Source organism: Elgaria multicarinata, chromosome 5, assembly GCF_023053635.1.
Source record: "Elgaria multicarinata webbii isolate HBS135686 ecotype San Diego chromosome 5, rElgMul1.1.pri, whole genome shotgun sequence".
Lineage (NCBI taxonomy): Eukaryota > Metazoa > Chordata > Lepidosauria > Squamata > Anguidae > Elgaria > Elgaria multicarinata.
In genome coordinates, this window is record NC_086175.1 from 94,959,677 (window position 1) to 94,982,097 (window position 22,421).

At 36.7% G+C, this 22,421-nt stretch overlaps 1 protein-coding gene across 1 annotated transcript in view; it reads right to left on the reverse strand.

Moving 5' to 3' along the window:
* Positions 1-3,272: 3,272 nt before the first annotated feature.
* Positions 3,273-22,421, reverse strand: part of LOC134399628 (nectin-3-like) — a 58,402-nt gene continuing 39,253 nt past the window's right edge. Inside the window, exons 4-6 of the mRNA XM_063127712.1 lie at positions 20,778-20,895; positions 9,791-9,942; positions 3,273-4,180 (exon numbers count right to left, since the gene is read on the reverse strand). Coding sequence (XP_062983782.1) covers positions 3,588-4,180; positions 9,791-9,942; positions 20,778-20,895 — 863 coding nt within the window. The 3' untranslated portion in view covers positions 3,273-3,587. The remainder of the gene's footprint in view (positions 4,181-9,790; positions 9,943-20,777; positions 20,896-22,421) is intronic.

Genomic DNA, 22,421 nt, shown 5'->3' on the forward strand with positions numbered 1-22,421 from the left:
TCCTACTTGTAAGCATAGTCATTTGAAAACAAGACCAATTAACAATTTGCTACCACAAGGTAACTGATGGCTGCCAACTTGGATATCTTTAAAAGGAGATTAGATAAACTCTCAAGAGGATAAAACTATCAGTGGCTCCTACTCATGATGGCTATACATTATTTCCAGTATTGGAGGCAGTATATCTCAATACCAGTTGCTGGGGAAAAATAAAGAGAATGCTATAATGCTCATGTCCTGTTTGTGGGCTTCTGGGGCGGTTGTGACCACTAAAGGAATAGAATGTTGGACTATGTTGACGTTTTATTTATTTAAAAAAATTCTATACCGCTCAATATCTTAAAAAAAAAGATTTCAGAGTGGTGAACATAGGTATAAAGAGTAAAAAGAAACAAGATTGAAAATTAGAATTGTTCAATTCAAAATAAAGGACCAGAAAAAAGTGGCTAGTCAGTTGGAGAAGGCTTCTTGAAATAGAGTTGTTTTCAGGAGGTGCCGGAAGCAGCCTACTATTGGCACCTGCCTGACTGCCAGAAACAGGGAGTTCCACAAAGAAGGGGCCACTACACTAAAGGCTCTTCTCCTGGTGGATGCCAATCGGGCCATAGGTCCAGCAGGCTTCTATTTTGTCTGATCCAGCAGAGTTCTACTTATGTTCTTAAGTTTTTGTGACATGTTTATAGATAAAGTCTGAAAACAATAGACAAAAGTTGATAAACTAACACCTTTGACCACTTCAAGCAAAACAGCAGGCAAAACTTATTATATGTAAACTTAAGAAGTAACCTTAATGCTTTATCTGCAACTTAACTAGACTCTGAATTATGTATGCAGTTACTATGTAAGTTGTTTGTAGGAGAGTTTAGTTTAAAACACAGCCTGTCCTTAATGACAATCAGCCATGTTGACCAGTAAGCCATCTACATAAAATTTCAACTGTACCAAAATACACTTAATACTTCATATACTATACAGAAGTACTATTTTTTTCCATATTCAGTGGTCTCATTTTCTAGACTACATCCACTCATTCAACAGAACGTTAGTATTTATTTCATTTTATATGCCTTTCACTTATTTATGCATATAACCTGCATTCAAGAAATTAATTTAACAAAAGATTTATTTCACACAATAGCTATTCATACTTACAACCAATTCTCTATTTACACCAAACATACATTAGTAAGAAACACTGCAACACGGAACATCTTAAATCTATTATGAACCTCTTCATATTCAACTGTAAAACTCTTGATAAATTTAACAAATTTATAATAAAGAACACAGAATATTAGGTAATTCCTTCTAGATTTGAGTGTTACAAGGAAGTTTTTAGAGGGCTTACAGAAAATATGCCACTATAGATTACAATGTAGATGTTCCTAAGACCACAATCTTTAAAAACAAACAAAAACAAAACAAAAAAAATCACACAATTTAGGACTTGCTGTTAGCTTAAGGCCTGATCAAAAGTTAACTGAATTAAGCACTTCAGCTAGTGATGAATCAGATCCACAAAGTAATTATAGAAACTCACTTGAGTTCACAGACAAGCATGGTTTAATAATTTTACTTCCAAATGCACTGAAGGGACACTTTGGTCAAGTAAAACAATGTTACCACTTGAATTATCAATGTGATAATGTGTAGAAAATCAGTTTCATGTATTTATAAATACTAAACTGCAGTCACATTTTTGAAGACATAGCAACCAAGTCACAGTGTGCCGTCAAAACTGCACCTTAATAAAGATACTGTACTCACTGAAAAGCTCTAAAATACTGTAGATCTTTTTGTAATGTGCTCATATCACTTCAAGATACATATTGGGAAATAGCCAAATGGCATTACTCTTGTGTGTATTCACACTGCTAAATTCATCTAATATTTTATACGCCTTAAAAAAAACCCCAACATTCTTCAACTTGTTGAAACACGCACTATTCAGCTTTGAACATGTTTAATTAGAAGAAAGTCTCCACAGACTTTGGTGGGACTTGCTTCTAAGCAAGTATGGTTTAAACTACTGTTGAGATCCTATTGGTTGTGCTGCATTCTCTGCACGACCAGATACAATCATTTTTTAACCAATGTGTGTAATGTGTTTTTAAAACAGCACAGCTGTCCCATTTCTTACCTTAAGGGAAACAAAAACCTTTTTTTTGTATTTTTTTAAATTTAATCAACTATTTACTTTAGTATAAAGTTTTTCTGTACCACTATTTCTTTTCAAGCTGCAAAAATGTCTCAAAATGCCTCATAGCAGCTATACCATTAGCTAGTATATTTCTGTTTCAGTGGACATCTATACTGGTCTTGTCACAAATACTTCATCTTTCTCTCTCTCAAAATAGGCATTGTTTTCCAGTGACATGTGCTTACAAAACACAGATTAGCATAATGAATAAGGTTAGTCTTGCATTTAAAGTTCCCTTGTTCTTTAGTCAACATTTCTTTATACAGCCCACATACTTCTTGTAACACCACCAAATTCTGTGAGAAGTCAAATGTTTATTTCTTAAAATGCATCTTGATTCAACTATGGCCTTAACTAGACTTAAGGTTTATCCCGGGATCGTCCCGGGGTCATCCCTGTTCATGTAAATGACACACAGATATCCCGGGAGCAGGCAGGGACGACCCCGGGATAAACCTTAGGTCTAGCTAAGGCCTATATAAGTTGCATCTGGGTTTCAGCTTAATGCATTCCTCTTTGTGTGCTTAATGAACATTCTGTAAAGTGCTTAGGGAAACCTAGCATTTCCTGAATGTTACTTTTTCCTTTTAGGTAAGGGTAAGCCATGTTTACTGAAGCAATATATAATCAATCTTCTAGAAGGGACTCTTCTGGAAACACAACTAAAGTGTTTGGAATCTAATATTCCAGTGCTTGGAAATAAAATGCAGTGTAAAAATATAGTGTTCCTGTTAATTTGTAAGATTTGTTCAATGAAAAGTCCACTGCAGCAGGTTCAGTGCAACAAGTCAACTGCAAAAGGTACCACCCGCTACAGTATCTAATTATGGCAAGGCTCAAAAAATGTAGAGGTATTAAATTCTGTGCAGAAAACCTAAAAATAAAGCTTTGAAAAACTGTGCCATCAGAATATTTCATATCACAAATATTACTTTTTGTAAACAAAACGTGCCTTAGATCAGCTCTGTTTTTGAATCCGTTTCATATTACCTTTTAGTAGACTTACAGGTCAAAAAGTTCTATTAAGATAATTTTTGATCATAAATGTATAGTCACAAGGAAAGACAGTTGCTTCATTTCAAACTTTTTATAACGATTTCATTTTTTCCACTTAGCACTTTGTTCTTATCTTGTGCTATAGGCCAAATAAAGCACTATATTAAAATTTGAATCTTGTGAAAGACAGTAGTACAGCATTGGGGAAAAAAATCATAAAGCAGCTTCAATACATTTAAATGAGGTTTTTACATTTCATTTGTCAAGTTAGAATATAAAAAGCTTGAAAATCAACTTCAAAAAGCTTGTTCCTCAAGAAAAAGTATAAACAATCTGAAAGTGATCAGCTAATGAAGGAGCTTTATGTATAGTCAAAACTTGAAAGTGGTCATTACACATACCACTCCTTTCGGGATATTACAGAGCCATCTACATGTGAAACTAAGTCATCTTCATTTTCATCGTAACATTCATCACCCAAGTATTTCATTCCCAGTGTTCCACCTTCATAGTAATCCATTGGTCTTTCATACCTGTCCTGGTACCTGTTAATAGTGTCTACTTTGTTCCAGTCTGTTTTTTCAGTTTCTCCCAAGTAGTCTTTAGTTATATGACTGTTCATTGGATGTTTTATTTCCTTTTTCACACTGTCAGGATAAGAATCCACATCCTCTACCTGGAGGGTATCTATTTGGGACTCCTTTTGCATATCTGATGGTGGAATGTAGTTCTTAGCGAAGTAGTCACCACGGAACGTCCTTCTTCTCCTATACCAGATAACTCCAACCAAGACACATACAAGTATCAGGAAAAGAGCCCCGCCCACTGCACTACCGATGATGGTGCCCCAATTGTCTTCCTGCATTGCTGGCCATGGTGATGTTGGGAAAAGCCTTAGTATTGGCTGAGTTGTTAAACCTGTGATGCCATCAGTTGAAGGAAGCCATGGAATCGTGGGTGATGAGGTGGTAGTAGTAGGAGGATCTAATGAAAGAGCAAAGAGATACACAAGACACAGAAAAGGCAGAGAATGTCAATGCAAACTAATTTAGTTAAAAGCTGATAAGAAAGCACAGTTGATGAGTAAGTAAGTGTACTTTAACATAGTTTTTCATTCTTCACTTAATTTCAAGATTTTTCAGTTCTTTTGGTAGAAAGAACACACTTAATAGTAATGTACAGCTTTTGGACAGCTTATAAAGAATAGTTTACTCTAACAATAAAATTGTTTCCATGCTGTTTTAGAGCAAATATTGATTAATTCTATCAGCTGAGAAGTACAATCTTTATTTTCCAAGTCAGACTTAAGAACAAATGAGTGAAAGAAATAATAGATAACATAATTTTGGCACATTGTTAAAGAATGAAAAACTATAGGTTGCATGCCAAAGTTAGCCAAATATGATTTTAACCTCTGCCCCCAAAATGTGGTGGTATGATTCAATTTGGTAGTTAAGACTTAAAAATAACAAGTTTGTTATACATTTCAGTGCTTCTGAATTTCTTACTAGTACTGGAGAAACATTTGACTCCAATAGGTTTTAAAAAACTAAACCAAACCAGTGAAGCAAATCAAAACAGAAGTAATTAGTGTCTCATTTCAAAACCATTTGATTTCTGGAAACTGTGTAAAAAGCACCTAGTGAGCCTTCTAACATTTGGTGCTGCAGTTACAGTTTTATTTGTAATGGAGCATGTGTATTTAAAGATTGAGCAGGACATACAGCCTTTACTGGGAATCAGTCTTTACTGCTCAGGAGCGGACTATGGCTAAGTTTACTTCTGGGAATTTGAAACTCTTAGTTGTATGTCAGGGGTGGGCAATTTGTAGCCTCCAGATTCACAAGCCCTCACCATTGGCTATGCTGGCAGTTGTAAGCTGAAACACCTGGAAGGCCATCAGTTGCCCATACCTGTATATCTGGATAATATACCAGTAGCCTGGATCCAAAGAAAATGCAAACTAGTTTTAAGTACACAAGAGATTTTTTACTTGTACATATCAAACAGCAGTTTCCTCTCAATGCCACTTGGCAACTGCATTGAAACTGTGTTAATATGGCCCATGAGTCTGCAGAAGAAAGAGCAAAACATTCCACTGGTCATGCCCCAAAGCCACTGAGCATGCCTACAGTAGCTTTTTGAAATCTTGCTATTTGCTATCTATATAAAACCCTATAGCAATGCATAGCACACTGGAGGTTCCAAGCTATGACAAGAACTTTGGTTGCATTGGTAAGCAACACGATAAACACAGCTGATACAGCTGGCATTAAAACATATAATTGCTGAAGCAGCTGAATCACTATGGGCCGATTCAGCCCAATGGCTAGCTGCTGCCCTCTGCCCACAGGACTTACCTGAGGCATCTGTGCACACCACCGAGCCATCCGGCCTCCTCTCTGGACTGGTTTAGTGTAGAGAAGTCTGGGTGGCTCACCAGCACATGCAGAGGCCTCAGGTAAGTCCTGTGGGCAAGTGAGGGGGGGCACGGACAGGGGGAGCAACTGGGGGGGAATCCAATGGACTCCTGGTTGGCTTGGCACCTGGAAAACCTCAGCAGCTGCCCCTATGTGTATGAAGAACTTTATGATACTGAGCAATAAAATACTAGCGCGCTGATGCTCTCTGGAGAGTCAAGCTAGTGATTATATATAATAAATATCAAGTGTTATATCAGGTGTTTCCAAAATAATATAAAAGTGAAAAGATTAGGAGAGACCCGGTTTGAAGAATTTAAAATAAAAGTATCTATTTTGGGCAGCTAGATTTAATCATATAGCAACCTGAAATATAATCAATTAGAGGAAGCAGTTAATGAAACTTTAGTGTAACATTTATGCTACTCCTTTAAAGAGATCATTAGCTGAGTAGGCAAGACAAAATCTAGAATGAGTTAGCTCAATTTATATACAAATACAATCCAAGTCATTTTAATCGTTGTTATGATTTATTTGAGTTGGCTATATTTTGAATTAGTCAATTAACCCCAATTGCCTTAGACAGTAACTATAATTTTATAATTTGCAGTTTTTGTAATGCCTTGCTTACCAAGTTAAAAAATTAACTCAAATAATTTTACAGAACACTATTGTTGTTAGGTTTATGTCACTTGAATGCATGACATATTTATTCACTTCCATCAGGTGATTTATTAATTTCTTTATGTATGTATATATTCAAGTACATTAAATGAACAAGAGAGAAAACAGAGGAACTTTTAAACAGAGATTCTACATAGATGAATGTATGGATATAGAGTAATAATGTTTAGTGTTTTTTGTTTTTTTTTTAAAAAAGAAGAGAATGAAGTCCACTGATTCCCACATCATCTTATAGTTGAAAAAAGAATGCAGCTTCTACTATTTTCCAAAATAAAATTATCACCAGTCTACAAAAATCTGGGCCACACACATACACTGCTATCAATGCCTTGAAAATGGAACTTTTTAATTAGATTGATGTGTGCTGTCTAACTAGGAGGGCAGGAAGCATTTTTCTCCATCTCCCATTTGTTCTACTGGCTACCCGCCAAGCCATACACCTTGTTAGGAAGTTAGTGGATCTTCTGTCCATGCACTCTATTACTGGGGGAGCAGCTGTTGATTTTTTTCATGCACAGGCTGATGCATACAAAACTGGTTACAGCAGTAGAATGGCTTGGTGGCTTCCTCCTCTTCCTTTACTCCCTCTTTCTTTCCTAGGTCACATCAGAATCTGATACCATAGGGCATGGAAATTATAGCACCTAAAATTCATGGGCTACTCTGGAGTGGCTCATAGAAAGGCTGGTAATTTGAAGAGTGTAATGAAAACAGGAAAGCCAACCTATCTAAAACTCGTCTTCCTCCATGTTCCATTACTGATTTGGGGCCCAATTTTTTTCTTTCAATGCCTATGTGTATGACACATGCCAACCAAGTATCTGATGGGCTCTAGTCCATGAAAGCTTGTCCAAAATAAATTTATCAGTTTTTAAGGTGCCACAATACTTTTTGTTGTTGCTGCTGCAACATATTATTATCCCCGTGAAATGTTCTATCATCAGCTTCCCTTTAAGCCTTCTTCAACTCTGTTTTCCTAATTTTCATGTTACCCCATTCCCTTAATTTTCTCCTTCAATCCTACCAATGCAGAACTTTTCTTCTTCCCTGAACACTTGAACTCTCAACACAACTGAACCAATGTTTTATATTGTGAGACTCTACATATCATTTCATTAACATCTGTTAAAATAGCTTTACTTTACTCTTTCCTAATCCCTAAATTAAATGAACAGCAAAATAAATATATGTTTACTATACACATTTTATCTGTAAGATTTATTCTGTGTAAATATACAAGGAGAACTGATGTATAGATATAAAACAAATTCAAAACTGATTATTAAAAAAATCCATGTCACACTTAAAACTAGGGTGTAGACAGAAAAGGAAGAAAAACACACACAAGGCATTCTGACCATGCAAAGCATTTTGAGCATTCCAGGAATATGCTAATCACATAATGTTTTTTTAATTTTTGTTTTATGCCTCCCTTCTTCCAAGGACATCAAGGCGGCACACACATTTTTATTCTAACAAACCCGTGAGCCAAGCTAGGCAGACTCTTAGACTGAGCCAAAGTCACCTAGTGAGCTTCACTGCAGAATGGAAATTTAAACTGGAGACTCCTCTCAAATCTATTTCAACATTAAACAACACACAACACAACTAGCCACCACACAACAAACCACTATACAAGTTCCATATTCTTTCTTCATACCATAATATCCATTCTTTGCCTTCATCTTCTTAAATAGCATTATGCCTTAATAGTATTTATTTTATTTATTATTTGATTTCATACCCTGCCCTGAGCAGCTTGACCTTGCTTAACATAAAAGAATGTTCAACAATACATTTATTTTGAAGGAGGTTTACTATTCAGTAAAGTAACAGATTTGTGATGCAAACAATTTAAATTAACTGAAATTTCAATCCTATTAGAAACCTACAAAGTGTAATACTTTATCTTATTAATGCCTTTAAGAAAAAAGATTAATAGAACCATTACCATACTTGTGTGTGTGTGTATAACTTTGCATATATAACAGCGTTCTAGTCTCAATATCAGTTTAAGGATTTCTTCATGATTTCACATAATATTTATTTATTTAGGCGTATCTCTTCTACTCATCAAATAAATTCACAATACAAAAATCAGAAACACATTATAAACACGTAATATATTAAGACCACCAAATCTAAAGAAATCAAAAAGGAAAATGTAGGTTAGATTAAAAGGCCTGGGGGAAAAGATTTTTGTTCAACAAAATGACATCAAGGTAAGTGCCTGGCAAGCCTCCCCGGGAGAGTAATCCAAAATTGGGACACCACTACTGAAAAGGCTCAGTCATTATGAATAGCTGAAATCACTCACTCAGCCTGAAAATACACTGTAGCTTGCCCTGAAGTTAGAAGCATCTGATTGGCCACTGTGTGAAATAGGATGCTAAAATAGATATATCTTTGGTATGTATGAACGAGTGGGGCTTCGTTCAAAATAGGGAGGAAGAGAAGCAGCTACTACATTAGTGTTGTTTCCATCTCATGCTGAAGGGAAGAACTCAGCACATAATTCCTTTCAGCTATCCTTTATTATGTAGATTCTACTTAATGATGCCAAAAGCAAATAAGGATGGGCTGCAAAGTGATGGAGAGAACCATGTTGTGCTCATGGTTTGGAACCTATGTATTACTACAAGTAAACTTTGCAATTTACATAGTATTTTGGACTGTTCAAAGCACATTCTATACATTATCTTTTTATTATTACAACAACCCCATTACAGATGGTGGGGCTGAAGTTGAAAGGGACCTAAGGCTTGCCTAAGGCTACCAGTTAAATTAATGGCAGAGTGAATCCCTGGTTGAAATCCTTCAGATTCATATCTCAAGGTACAATCATGTTTAGACAGAAAGAAGACCTACAATTCTCAGCATCCCCCAACCAGTAATGCAGAGTGGGGATTACTGGGAGTTGCAGGACTTCTTTTTGTCCAAACATGCATAAGATTGCATCCTCAGTTTCTTAGCTATGTTACACCAGCTTCTCTACTTAGTAGGGAAAATTAACACCAGAATCTTAAATGATGAGTATCTAGACATGGAGTCACTCCTACTCAGTGCTAAAATTAGTGTCTCAGCTTTTGTTTTCAATTGTAGCTGTGCCATAGTAAGTGCAACTTTCAGGTATCATACTAGATTATGGGTATGTCACGACAATCATCCATACAAGTGGCAAAGCTTTGTCCACTTATAGTGAGCACACTTTTGTATTCTTAAAGTTGACCCAAAGTCTAGTTGCACGGGCTACTACAAAGTCAAAAGCCGGATTTCAGTCAGCATTGTGTGAAGATATATTCCTATATTTTTTGCTAATGCAAAGCAGATGTCATTTAGCATGAACACAGAAGTTGTATTTCACAAAATGTAGGAGAAACCTGAAAGTTGGTCTCTCAAAAGCTAATAGCTAAAAGAAAACCATAACTATACTACTATGATGATTACATTTCTGACAGAATGATGAGAAAATACAAAACAAAGAACTTACCTGATATGTAGATAGTCTTTTCATCACTTCTTTGGCCAAGTGAATTGGCCACTTTACAAACATAAGTTCCAGTATAATTGATGGTTAATGGTCTGATGAAATGCAGAGTATTGTTTAAAGGCTGTAAACCTTCAGGCCAATGTCCATCCAACCTAAATTATAAAAAAATTAGAGGCAGTTTGAGTGTGCTGACAGTAAGATTTTATTTGAAATACTAAGAGTTTTTTCCCTATGTAGAATGAAAGTAAGTTCATTTCCACAATGTCTCAGTGGGATAAAAGTTCTCCAAATCTGTTTCCAGAGGAATGTTCCAGAATAGGCAATTGATAGGAATCATGAGGCTAGGCAAACTTAATCTCAAATTTTGACCACTAAAATCCTGCTACGTATGTCATAGGCATAAGAATTATCTTTACAGCCATAACAGCTCATCTTTTAAAATCCTAAGCGGAATCCAACAGGGCGCTTATGCCTCTGCCATTCTCTTATGCTCTGCTAATTCCTGTCTGCAAGCAGGGCTCACCACTTTCAGAAGGAAGATTTAGTACTTCTGGGGCAACTAGAAACAAGCAAAAGCACAGGTTGGAGGAGCTTGCGTAAGAAGTTCACACAACCTGCTTATTCGAGGAACAAGTCTTTCCGCTTGTTTCAGGGCTTTTCCTGGGAAGCAATAAATCACTGTTTCTTAAGTGCAACAGAATTGGTGGGACCCACCCCTTGAGCAACAGAATCTGCAGGGTTCAAGAGAATCGGTGGAGGTGTAAATGCCTCATTAGATTCTGCCCATTGCTGAGATGCACAACATACTGAACTCAGTGCCCATGCATCCAATCCCCTCTTCAGCAGCAGCAGAGATAGTGAAAAGAAAGTTGAAAGGGGGGATAAAGAGGGTTAAATTCTTGGAAAATGCAAGGAGCTTACTATTCCACAGGTTAGGAAAGGTAGCACCACGTCCAAGAGGTCTCCGGTTAACAAGCAGTGTCAAAGAAGCTATTGTAGAAAAGAGGGCTTCCTTAAAAATTGGAAGTCTTGCCCAAGTGAGGAAAATAAAAGGGAGCACAAGCTGGCACAAAGGAGATGGAAGCAAACAATAAGAGATGCAAAAAAGCATTTTGAGGAGCACATTGCTAATAATATCAAGTCCAACAATAAAGAATTCTTTAAATATATCAGAAGCAGGAAACCAGCTAGGGAAGCAGTTGGACTGTTGGATGACAATGGAGTTAAGGGAGTACTAAAGGAGGACAAGGAAATTGCAGAGAAGCTGAATGAATTCCTTGCATCGATGTTCACTGCACAGGATACAGGGCAGATGCCTGTACTTGAATGGATGTTTTCAGGAACGGAGTCTGAGGAACTGAGGCAAATAGTGGTGACAAAAGATGAAGTTCTCCAGCTTATTGACAAATAGAAAGCAAATAAATCACCAGGCCCAGATGGTATCCATCCTAGAGTTCTCAAAGAACTCAAATATGAAAATGTGGACCTCCTCAAACATGTAGACAGGGGTAATCCGGTGGACATTATTTACTTGGACTTCCAAGAGGCTTTTGATAAAGTCCCCCACCAAAGACTCCTGAACAAACTTAGCAGTCATGGAATAAGAGGAGAGGTCCTCTTATGGATCAGTAACTGGTTAGAGAACAGAAAACAGATAGTAGGAATAAATGGTCAATACTCCCAATGGAAGGAAGTAAATAGTGGGGTCCCACAGGGATCGGTATTGGGACCAATCCTTTTCAACTTATTCATAAATGATCTGGAATTAGGAGTGAGCAGTGAAGTGGCCAAGTTTGCAGACAACATCAAATTATTTAAGGTTATTAAAAAGCACAAAGGGATTGTGAAGAGCTCCAAAGTGATCTCTCCAAGCTGGGAGAGTGGGCATCCAAATGGCAGATGCGGTTCAATGTAAGCAAGTGTTAGGTAATGCATGTTGGGGCAAAAAAACCCAACTGCAAGTATAACCTAATGGGATCTGAGCTGGCGGTGACCAAACAAGAAATAGATCTTGGGGTTGTGGTGGACAGCTCGATGAAAATGTCCACCCTGGGAACTTTAAAAGAGGATTACCTATACTTTCAACCCATTTTTTACCTCCTTCCCTAAAAAATACATTTTCCAGATTCAAATCTATATTATTTTTAGTTTTATCTTCCATCCATTCTAAATCTCCTACTCCTAAAATTGCTTCTGCAATATGCCTTAACCTATTGGCTACATAATATAGATTAATATTTGGGAGACCCAAACCTCCCTTTCTTTGGCTTAGATACCAATTATTTTTATTTACACTCACTTTCTTATCCCAATTACAATAATTATTTATAACATTCTTCCAACTTTTTAACTCTAATTCTGAGATTTTTATTGGTAGCATCCTAAAAACAAAATTGATCTTTGCTAAAATTTTCATTTTTATTAATGCTATTCTTCCAAACCATGATAAATTCAACCTTTTATATTTTTTCAATTTATCTAATATCTCTTTTTTTAAACTACTTAAATTTTCCTTCTCTAAATTCTCTAGATTTTTTTGTAATTCTAATTCCCAAATATTTAATCTGTTCTTTAATTCTCGTTTCCATTTCTTTTCCTTCCCAATCCTTCTCCTCCTTTTTAGTATAATTAAATAACATCAACTCTGATTTTGACCAATTTATTCTTAATCCAGTAATTTCTTCAAATTCTTTCAAATGCTGTTTAATTCTTCCCATCTTTCCAACTGGGTTTTTAATAGTTAACAAAGTATCATCCGCAAACATATACAATTTTATTTTTTTAATACTACCTATCCCTTCTTTCTCCCCATCATCTCTTATTACATTTGCCAATAGTTCCATAACCAGTACAAACAGGACAGGCGAGAGTGGGCATCCTTGTCTTGTTCCTCTGGCCAGTCGTATTTTATTAGTAAATCCATCGTTTATTACCACTAAGGCTGTATTTTGAGAGTATAATTGATCAATTATAGCTTTAAATTTATTTCCAAATCCCATTCTATTTAAGACCATCTTTAATGCTTGCCAGCTCACACAATCGAAGGCCTTAAAAATATCCAACCCTAATATTCCCGTCTTTTTTACCTCCTGTATTACATTTAAAACTCTCAACCCACTAGGCATTTGTCTACCTACTACAAATCCACATTGATCTTCCCCTATATAATTAGCTATAAATTTATTTAATCGTTTTGCTAAAATAGTTGAAAAGATTTTTGCATCTTGGTTTATTAATGAAATGGGTCTATACTAATCAGGGACAGTCAGATCCTTTTCTGACTTTGAAATTAAAATTATTAACAAATGTTCCCATGATTCTGGGATCCTCTCTCCTTCTATTATAGCATTATATAGCTTCAATAATTTTGGTACCAAAAACGTTTTAAATTTTTTATAATATTCCGGTCCTAGACCGTCTACCCCGGGCGATTTACCCGCTTTCAAATTCTCTATAGCTTCTTCAATTTCTCTTTGAGATATACTCCTTTCCATTAGCTCTTTATGTTCTATTTCCAATCCCTTCCTTATATACTTTTCCATATAAACTTCCATCTTCTTCTGAGTGGCTTTTTCCTTATATAGTTCTTGATAAAATTCCTTGAAAATTTTTATTTTACCCTTCATTGTATGACAATAATTCCCTCTTTCACTATACCTATCCAATTCTTCGCCTTTTCCTTTTGTGTGAGTCTAGCAAGCATCTTAGAGTTTTTATTACTATTTTCAAAATACTCTCTTTTCATATAAATTAAATTTTTCTGAACTTCCTCTAAGTTTATATTCTCTAACACTTTTTTCTTGGCTTGTAATTCTATTAATTTATGTTTATTTTTAGATTGCCAATATTCTTTCTCCAAATTCTTGATCTCTTCCTCTAACTTTTCCTGGATTGCAACCTGTTGCTTTAAATTACACGTTTCCCTGATACAAATCCCCCTTGTTACCACCTTCATGGTATCCCAAACAACTGTCATTGCCGTTCCTCCCTTTTCATTATTTTCCCAAGTTTCTGACAATTCCTTTTGCATTTTCTCCACCACTTTATTATATTTAAAAATCTTTGTATTCAGCTTCCACCTAAACACTTCTCTATAGTCCTTTCTAACTGTGAAATCTAAACTTACCAGTGCATGATCTGTTACCTTGATTACCCCCAATTCCATTCTACAAACCTTAGTTGCTAATTCCTTAGAGACAAAAACATGATCTATCCTAGAATAAGATTTATGAACTGGAGAATAATATGTAAATCCAGGCTCCGCCCCTCTAAGTAATCGCCACCCATCAACAAAGTCTTTTTCTTTTATCAATTTATTTAAAATAGTAATATTGTTCCTCTTTTCAACACTAGTGGGGTTCGACCTGTCCAATCTATTATCCATAACCATATTGAAATCTCCAGCTAAAATCACATATCCTTCTTTGAATTCTTCTATTTCTTTAAATAATTCTTTATAAAATTCTCTATGTCTCTCATTTGGGGCATAAACATTAACCAGCGTATATGCTTTACCTTCAATTTGACCTTTAATCAAAAGGTATCTACCTTTCCCATCTTTTTTCATATTCTCCAAATTGAATCCACTTCTTTTAGAAATCAAAATGGCCACTCCATTTTTTTTGAAGTCCCTAATGACTTTTCATAATAGATTGACCATTTCAAACGAATTTCATTTACACCATCCTTAACTTGATGAGTTTCCTGCAAAAAAATGTCAGATCCTTCTCTATTCAACAGTTGCTCAATTCTCCTCCTTTTCACGACTGCTCCCAGACCTTTGACATTAAGTGTTGTTATCCTTATATTCTTAACCATGTTCACTTTGTTGATATTCTTTTAGATCCCTTGTGCTCTCAAACTCAAATTCACACACATAAAAACACAAAATATAAAGGGGAGTTACTTTCGAGTATCTCTCCTTTATCACCGGTAATATTGTTAAAGAATTTCCCTGAGAATTTAAAGAGTAGATTAAGTTTTAATAGAGAAAAATAAAATGAAATTAAGGGAATGGTTGAGAGGGATGAATACACGTGGGGAGTTGGAAGAGGTTTTAAAAGACAAAAAACTAACCTGGTTAAACTATTGGCAATTGGAACAATGGACCAAAAACTGGATAAGAGAAAATGGAGATTGTAGAGAGTTGTCGAAGTTTGAGGAACTAATTGCTAAAAAAGAAATTGATAAGGGAGAAAGTAAAGTAATAAAAGGTTTAACGAGTGAAATATATAGAATATTGCTCGAGAAAGGGTTGATGGACAACTCAGGAAAATTGGTGTGGGAGACAGATTTGAAGGTACAAATAGGAAAACAGAGTTGGGAAGGATTATGGAGACAAAGAGTGTTAAGAAATATGTCAGTGAGAATAAAAGAGAATTATTATAAAATCATATGGAGGTGGTACCTAACCCCGGTTAGATTAAACAAGATAAACAAGCAGCACTCAGCAAAGTGTTGGAGAGGTTGTGGGGAAAAAGAAACGTATTTACATATGTGGTGGGAATGCAAATTTGCGCAAAAATTGTGGAAGATGGTGTTCTCTGAGATTGAAGAAATTGTTGGAATGAAGATAGAAGAGACACCAAGAGTAGCATTACTTTCACTATTTGAAGATTTAAAGTGTAAAAAAGAAATTAAGGAATTGATAACAAATTTGCTGACTGCAGCAAGGTTAATTCTAGCTAGGAACTGGTAGATTCAAGGTGATTATTGTATTGAAGAATGGTATAAAGAAGTATGGGATATTGCTATCAATGATAAATTGACATGTAACATTAAAGTAAGAAGAGGTATAGCAAAAACGAACAAATTTGATGAAATTTGGAAACAGTTCCTAATATTTGTGTTTTCTAAGGGAAGTGGGAAACCACCATCAGAAGAGGCGTTAAGATTTTGGAAACAGGAATGATCCCGAATGGAAGGGGGAGCACTTGTTGGATTATGTTGGATTATGTTATGGATAAAGTATTATATGTTAACATTTATATATTCAAGTAATCTGTTATGTATTTGATTTTTTTTTCTATGTATGGTATATTAAATTGTTATATTCGTTTGTTTTTATTTAGTAGTCTAATAAAAATTTATAAAAAAAAGAAAGAAAAGAAAATGTCCACCCTGTGTAAAGAAAGCAAACTCCATGTTAGGCATTATAAGAAAAGGAATTGAGAATAAAACTGAAAGTATCATACTGCCGTTATACAAATCTATGGCGGAACCACATTTAGAATACTGTGTACAATTCTGGTCACCACACCTAAAAAAGGATATTATGTGCTGGAAAAGTGCAGAAAATGGCAACTAAAATGATTAAGGGGCTGGAGCATCTCCCCTATGAGGGAAGGTTACAACAGCTGGGATTGTTTAGCTTGGAAAAAAAGAGGCTAAGGGGAGACATGATAGAGGTGTACAAAATTATGCATGATGTGGAGAATGTGGATAGGGAGACATTTTTATCCCTCTCAAAATACTAGAACCAGGGGTCATCCCATGACGCTGATTGGTGGGAGTTCCAGGACAAATAAAAGGAAGTACTTCTTCACACAGCGCATAGTTAAATTATGGAACTCACTACCACAGGATGTAGTGATGGCCACCAATTTGGATGGCTTTAAAAGAGGGTTGGATAAATTCCTGGAGGCAAAGGCTATCAATGGCTACTAGCCCTGATAGTTGTGTTCTCCAGTATTCGAGGCAGTAAGCCTGTGTACACCAGTTGCTGGGGAACATGGGTGGGAGGGTGCTGTTGCACTACGTCCTGCTTTTTGGTCCCTGGCCGATGGCTGGTTGGCCATTGTATGAACAGAGTGCTGGACTAGATGGACCCTTGGTCTGATCCAGCATGGCACTTCTTATATTGTTATGTTCTTAATCTAATGAATATAGATTAAATTCTCATCACTAGTCACTTGAAAAACAATTTGTATTAAGTTAAATATATTAAAACAATCCACATTACGAGAAAATTATTAAGTACATTATACACTGGAGAAACATTAAAATGCATGCTGGGCAAAGCCTTGCTTGTACCTCCAGATTATCTGTATACCAGAAATTAGAGGTGCACATGGGATTCAGCCAAACCAAAAAATGCTGATTTGGACTTCAAAAATTTCTGAATTGAATCAGGGCTCCTCTGAAGCAGACTAAATCCAAATCTGAACACTCTTGAAAGTTTGGGATTTGGAGTGACACAAAAACACAGATGAAGTCTGGGTTCAGATGATCAGCAGGGGTAACAATGCAACATGGGTTGTTTCCACTCCCCCACGCGTGCTAGTCAAACGACCACAATTATCCTGATTACTCATTCCTTGTCACAGGTTGTCACGTGATCCAAACCCAGCATGCTGCACCAATGTAGTTCATTTTCACCCTTGGTCAAAGTGAGGGTGAAAATGCACTACATCCATGCTGCATGCTGATGTCAAATGACATGCAGGTAATTAGGATAATTAGAATAATCCCAGTTGTGCAACTGGTAGGTGCAGCTCCACATGTAGGGGAAATAACAAGGTGCCACAAGCTTCGAATCACAGCAAATGGTTTTTGCCAGGGGTCTTTGCTCAGTGCATTGGGGGAAAGCTATTCGAACTGTAACTAGTTTTCTCTCCAAGGAGCAGGAACGTTAAAAGGTTTGCTGGAGCCTGTGAGTTTAGCACTGGGTGCTTGCTTGGAAAATGCCTTTGACGGAGTGCCCACTGTTAAGCTCCTTTCTACTTCAGTAGGCCAAGAGTCATAGGTTTACCTGGTGATAATGGTAAGTGTCTATGAGCCCAATGTATCATTGCTCCAGGGCATTGTGGGTAATTGAAAAGGGTGGCTCATAGGCCAAGATCCACACTGGTGTGCTATGCCAAGACATTGGGGTCCTGGATGTTGCTGTTCGGTGCTGGGTACTGACTCCAACATTATAACTGTTATGCAGTCAGGAATAACTAATTCTCTGAAATATTGTTTGGTATCCCTCAATTAGTTGTACCTGAGAAATCCCATTCTCCCCGCATTTAGTGACTTGATTGCACTTGTAAACATCATGAACATGTAAAAAGAACTATAAAGCAGAGGCTAGACCAAAAGATTACAAAATCTTATTCCTAGGTACTAACATTTTTTATGCAAACTGGAATACGAAATGTAAATTAAATTCTGATATGTACTACTGAACAATGTTTAATAAGATGGAATTGTTTATATTATTATCATAAATAATATAGTGTCTCTTGACCACAATACAGCACAAGAAAGAATAATGTAAGACCTTCCCTAGGCATTCCATTATATTTTCTTTTTTCGTATGTTAAATAGTACATAAAGGTGGCACGTACCACCTGATTTCTGATCCAACTATTAATAAAGATCTGGTCCTCATCAGTATTTATTTGATGTAAATGAAAATGGCAACTGTCTGGCTACAGGGAAAGGATGAAATGTAGGATAGACCTGCAGGAAAGCAGTGTCAACTGCCTAATGGTTACACAATAGTAGTGAGTGGAATTTCAAAAGGTTCCTATCATATCATCAACTGTTACTTATGAACAGTGCTTCTCAACTCAAGTTCTATCTTAATACAGAAGCTAAAACTGCAGCTGTTAAAAAAAAACTTCTGAAATTGGACAGATAATATAGAAATGCATAGGTAACTACAGCCAGCATCCAAAATAACTTCCTTTAATACCTTGGTCTAATACCTTCCAAGCTCTCCCACCAAAATGTGAGGCAGAGATATTTGCTATGCAATCCACTGTCTTTATTCAGTAAACACACACACCCTCTCCACACCTGTAGTGACTGTGAAGGCCAGGAGCTATCCTCTAAGCCTAATTAGCCAAACAAAGCAAGGCAGTTGCCTATCAACTAAATGGACAATTTCCTGCCATGCCCTTCAAGGAGGGTCCTCTTGACCCAACTTATGACATGCAACTAGTCTGGTGGACCACCTCCCACCTCCTCTCAACTCCATCTGTGAAGGACTCTGATGCTCCCTCCCCCTCTAACAAAGGCTGAGTTTCTGGGGGTGGAGGAAGACAGTTTCTGGACCTGGGCCTCCTGTTTGATAAGCTCCTGGGAAGATTCCTCCCTGACTACTGAGATCCTTGGGGAATTTCCTCCCCAGTGCTCTGTATTGGTTGGGCTTCTTCAAGTTCTGCCTCTGAGTCTGACTCAGTATCTGAAACCAAACCATGGAGCCTCAGCCCCATCCTGACACTGAGATACATTTATGCTGTAATCCTACACTCACTTACTTACCTGGGAGCAAGCTCCATTAAACACAGCAGGACTTACCTCTGAGTACACAAGCATAGCAATGTACTGTTAACAAAACATCCTACATTGCTATATTTGATTGATATACAGTCGTATATCAATGTCACTACTACATAATGGGCAGTACCATATTGAACACTACTATTAATGTAAATTATGTTGCACTAGTGTAAGCAACCCCAGAAATCCCGTCACATTAACAAATGCTATTGGTGTTGAGCTAGAAGTCGCTTATGCTAGTGCAACGTAATTTAGGTTACTGGCAGTGTCAAGTAGCATACTATCCTAATAGTGCAATCCTATACACACTTACCTGGGAGTAAGCCTTTGAAGACAAGGGCACTTACTTCTGTCTAGATATATATAGGATTGTGCTGTAAATACACATATATTTCAGCAAGTATTTTAACTTTAAATTAAATTGCAAGACAAATCCATTTAGAGCCAATAGATTCAAGATGAAACTGCATTTATTAACTGCAAATTTATTCTTTAAAAGATATTTACAAAGCAGCTGTTAACTTGCAGTGGGCATAATATCAACAGAGGAGGTTTTTTTTATTCAAAGACTTTATTAAACATTCTACAGTATTGTATATTTATAGCTCACAATATTAGACTGTGGAAATACTCTCAATTGTCACCAAAGTTAATCAATAGCAGCATTTGTGTTTAACACTTAACTTCACAATTTGTTAACTGACCCAACAAACCTCTAGAAGCTTTGCAGAAATTTAAGAACCGTATTTGAATCTATTTTACAAAAACAAAATGAATTGATCACTGATTGAAAAGTGCTATGATTTCTTCTAAAGCCAGCTATATTTGTTAATACATTCAACTTGATAGCTTAAATATTGCTTATCAAAAACATGTAATTATTTTAACTTATTCGTAAATTACCCAAACTATACATTCATCTAATGCTGTTAGCCTATGTAGATAAGGCAATGATTTTCATCTCTCACTGAGAATCAGTGTTTCATTTCAAATATCATCTTTCAATTTTGACAGTTATGCTGCTTATAACATTTGTTTTGCTGGATCAGACCAAGGGGACATATAATCTAGAATTCTTTTCTGCACAGTGGTCAGTCAGATATTTCTGGGAGATTGAAACAGCTATGCTTTGTTTCAAACAAATGTCCAGATGTAATATTAGAGGTATATTACTTCTGAACACAAAGGTGGCATTATGGTTTAACCACTGAATAACACAGCCTTCCCCAACCTGGTTCTCTCCCATCAACTCCAGCTAGCATGGCCAATAGTCAGGAATACTGAAAGTTGTTATCTAAAACATCTTTAGAGAACCAGGTTGGAGTACGCTGGAATAATCTATTCTTCTTGTATTGGTCCAATCCTTTTTCTTAAGCCTTATAAATTAATATCTACCACCTCATATTCTGATAATTCCATAGCTTCACAAAATAAGTTATATACAACAGAAGTGAGGAATATCTAGCTTTCCTGATCTTGTTAAATTCCAACTCCCATCAACTGCAGACTGCATGGCTAATGGTCATGGGAGTTATAATCTAGAAACATCTGGAGGGCTAACGGTTCTACATTCCTGAGTTTCATAGACTGGTAGGTAAAATTTATAAGTAGTGTTTAAGAAATTAAGATTCTGAGATTTAAAAACGTATTCCAAGGGTTGTTTTTTAAATGAACACCACTTTTGAACAGTATCAGATTTATTTAGGTAAGAACTTACCGACTCCATGTAAACTCCATTGGTAGCGGATTTGCATCAGCATTACACCTGAGTAAAACATTCTCTCTTCCAATATACCAGTTTCCATCATACCCAGTTACTGTAACTTCGGGGGAATCTACAACGTACATACATACATATATGTCAGTTTACCATACAAGAAAGAGTGCTGAATCCTCAAACCAAAAGTAAAAAAAAAATCCCTGAGGCACCTTTAGACGCCATTTTAAAAAGTTTTTTATAACACCAAAACAATAATATCCACAATATAACTGGTATTTCACCTTCTGTGGCTAGCTGCTTATATTGATCTACAGAGTGCAAAGAATCTGGATTCACTGGGTGCGTTCACATGATACACTAACCCATTGCGGATAACTAGCCATGCACTGTGGGTTGTTTTTTGTGAACCTACAGTATGTGGTTGCTGCACCCGCCAGACAATCGGGCACATCACCACACTGTGTTGGGTCCCCACCACCACACACTTCCCCCTTGGGTCCTGGTGGCAGAACCCATTTTGTCTGCCACCAAGCCCCTATCCCTCCTCTGACAGGAATCCTGATCACAGTTGGAGTCCTCTAAAAATAGATGTGCAAATATGGGGCAAGGATTTTATTTTATTGGCATTTTCCCGGCACCATTTTATGTGCTCCTTTATTTTTATTTTTTAAAAAATTGGTTATTCACAGTTGTGCATTTGCGCAACCGCGGGTATCCAAAATATAGGGGCTTGAATAGGCTGTTCCGCTGTATGTCAAACATGCCTTGTATGTCAAGGCTAAACTGTAGCAAGGCTGTTTTGTCAGTCTTGACAGTTGACTGGTGGAGATATGGGGTATAGATCACCCCCCTAGCAAGGAAATCCTCAGCGTTCAATGTGTTGCTCTGAACCTTGGGAGTGTCCTGCTAGGAATCACCACTTGCTCAAGTCTCCAGCAACATTTTTTAAGGGTGCCCGAGACGCCATTCCCCTTTTCTCTATGGATCACTGTAACCACTTCTATTTTGACAGCTGTCAAAGTAGAAGCAATTACTCCCCTTGGGAGAGAAAAAAGGAGTGGTGTGCACTTTGATATGAAAACGGGGTGCTGTGAACTTGGGGAGTGGTGCACTAAGAAGGAAAGGATACCAGTGATTGGGGTGACACTTTAAATTCTTGGTGTCACTTCACAAACTGGGTAATCTTGAGCACTTCGACAGGTGAGATTTAAAGTTTTGCCTTGATCCATGTGGGTGCCCTCCTTCCACTCCATCTCACTCCAAGTGGATCAAAATATCATTGCCATGCAACCCCTTTAATTATTTCACACACAAACACTCCACCACCCTAGAAAACTGGTCTTTATTCAAAGACATTGTGCAGTCAACAATAACATAATGCTCTGTATTTCAAGTTCCAGACCTGATTTTGGGGATTTGACATATCAAAAAGTTAAGTTATACATAGACTTAAGTGGTTATTAGCTTATTTATTAGATATGACTTAGACGGTATATTGTTAACAATGACAAGAAGATTCAGACATGAATAGCAGACATTTAGTTATGTGCAAGTGTCTTTTTAACATTGTCACAGTACAGGTAATCCGATTTAAGGCATTTCTGGAGGAAGCCATATCATTACACTATAAACATGACAGAA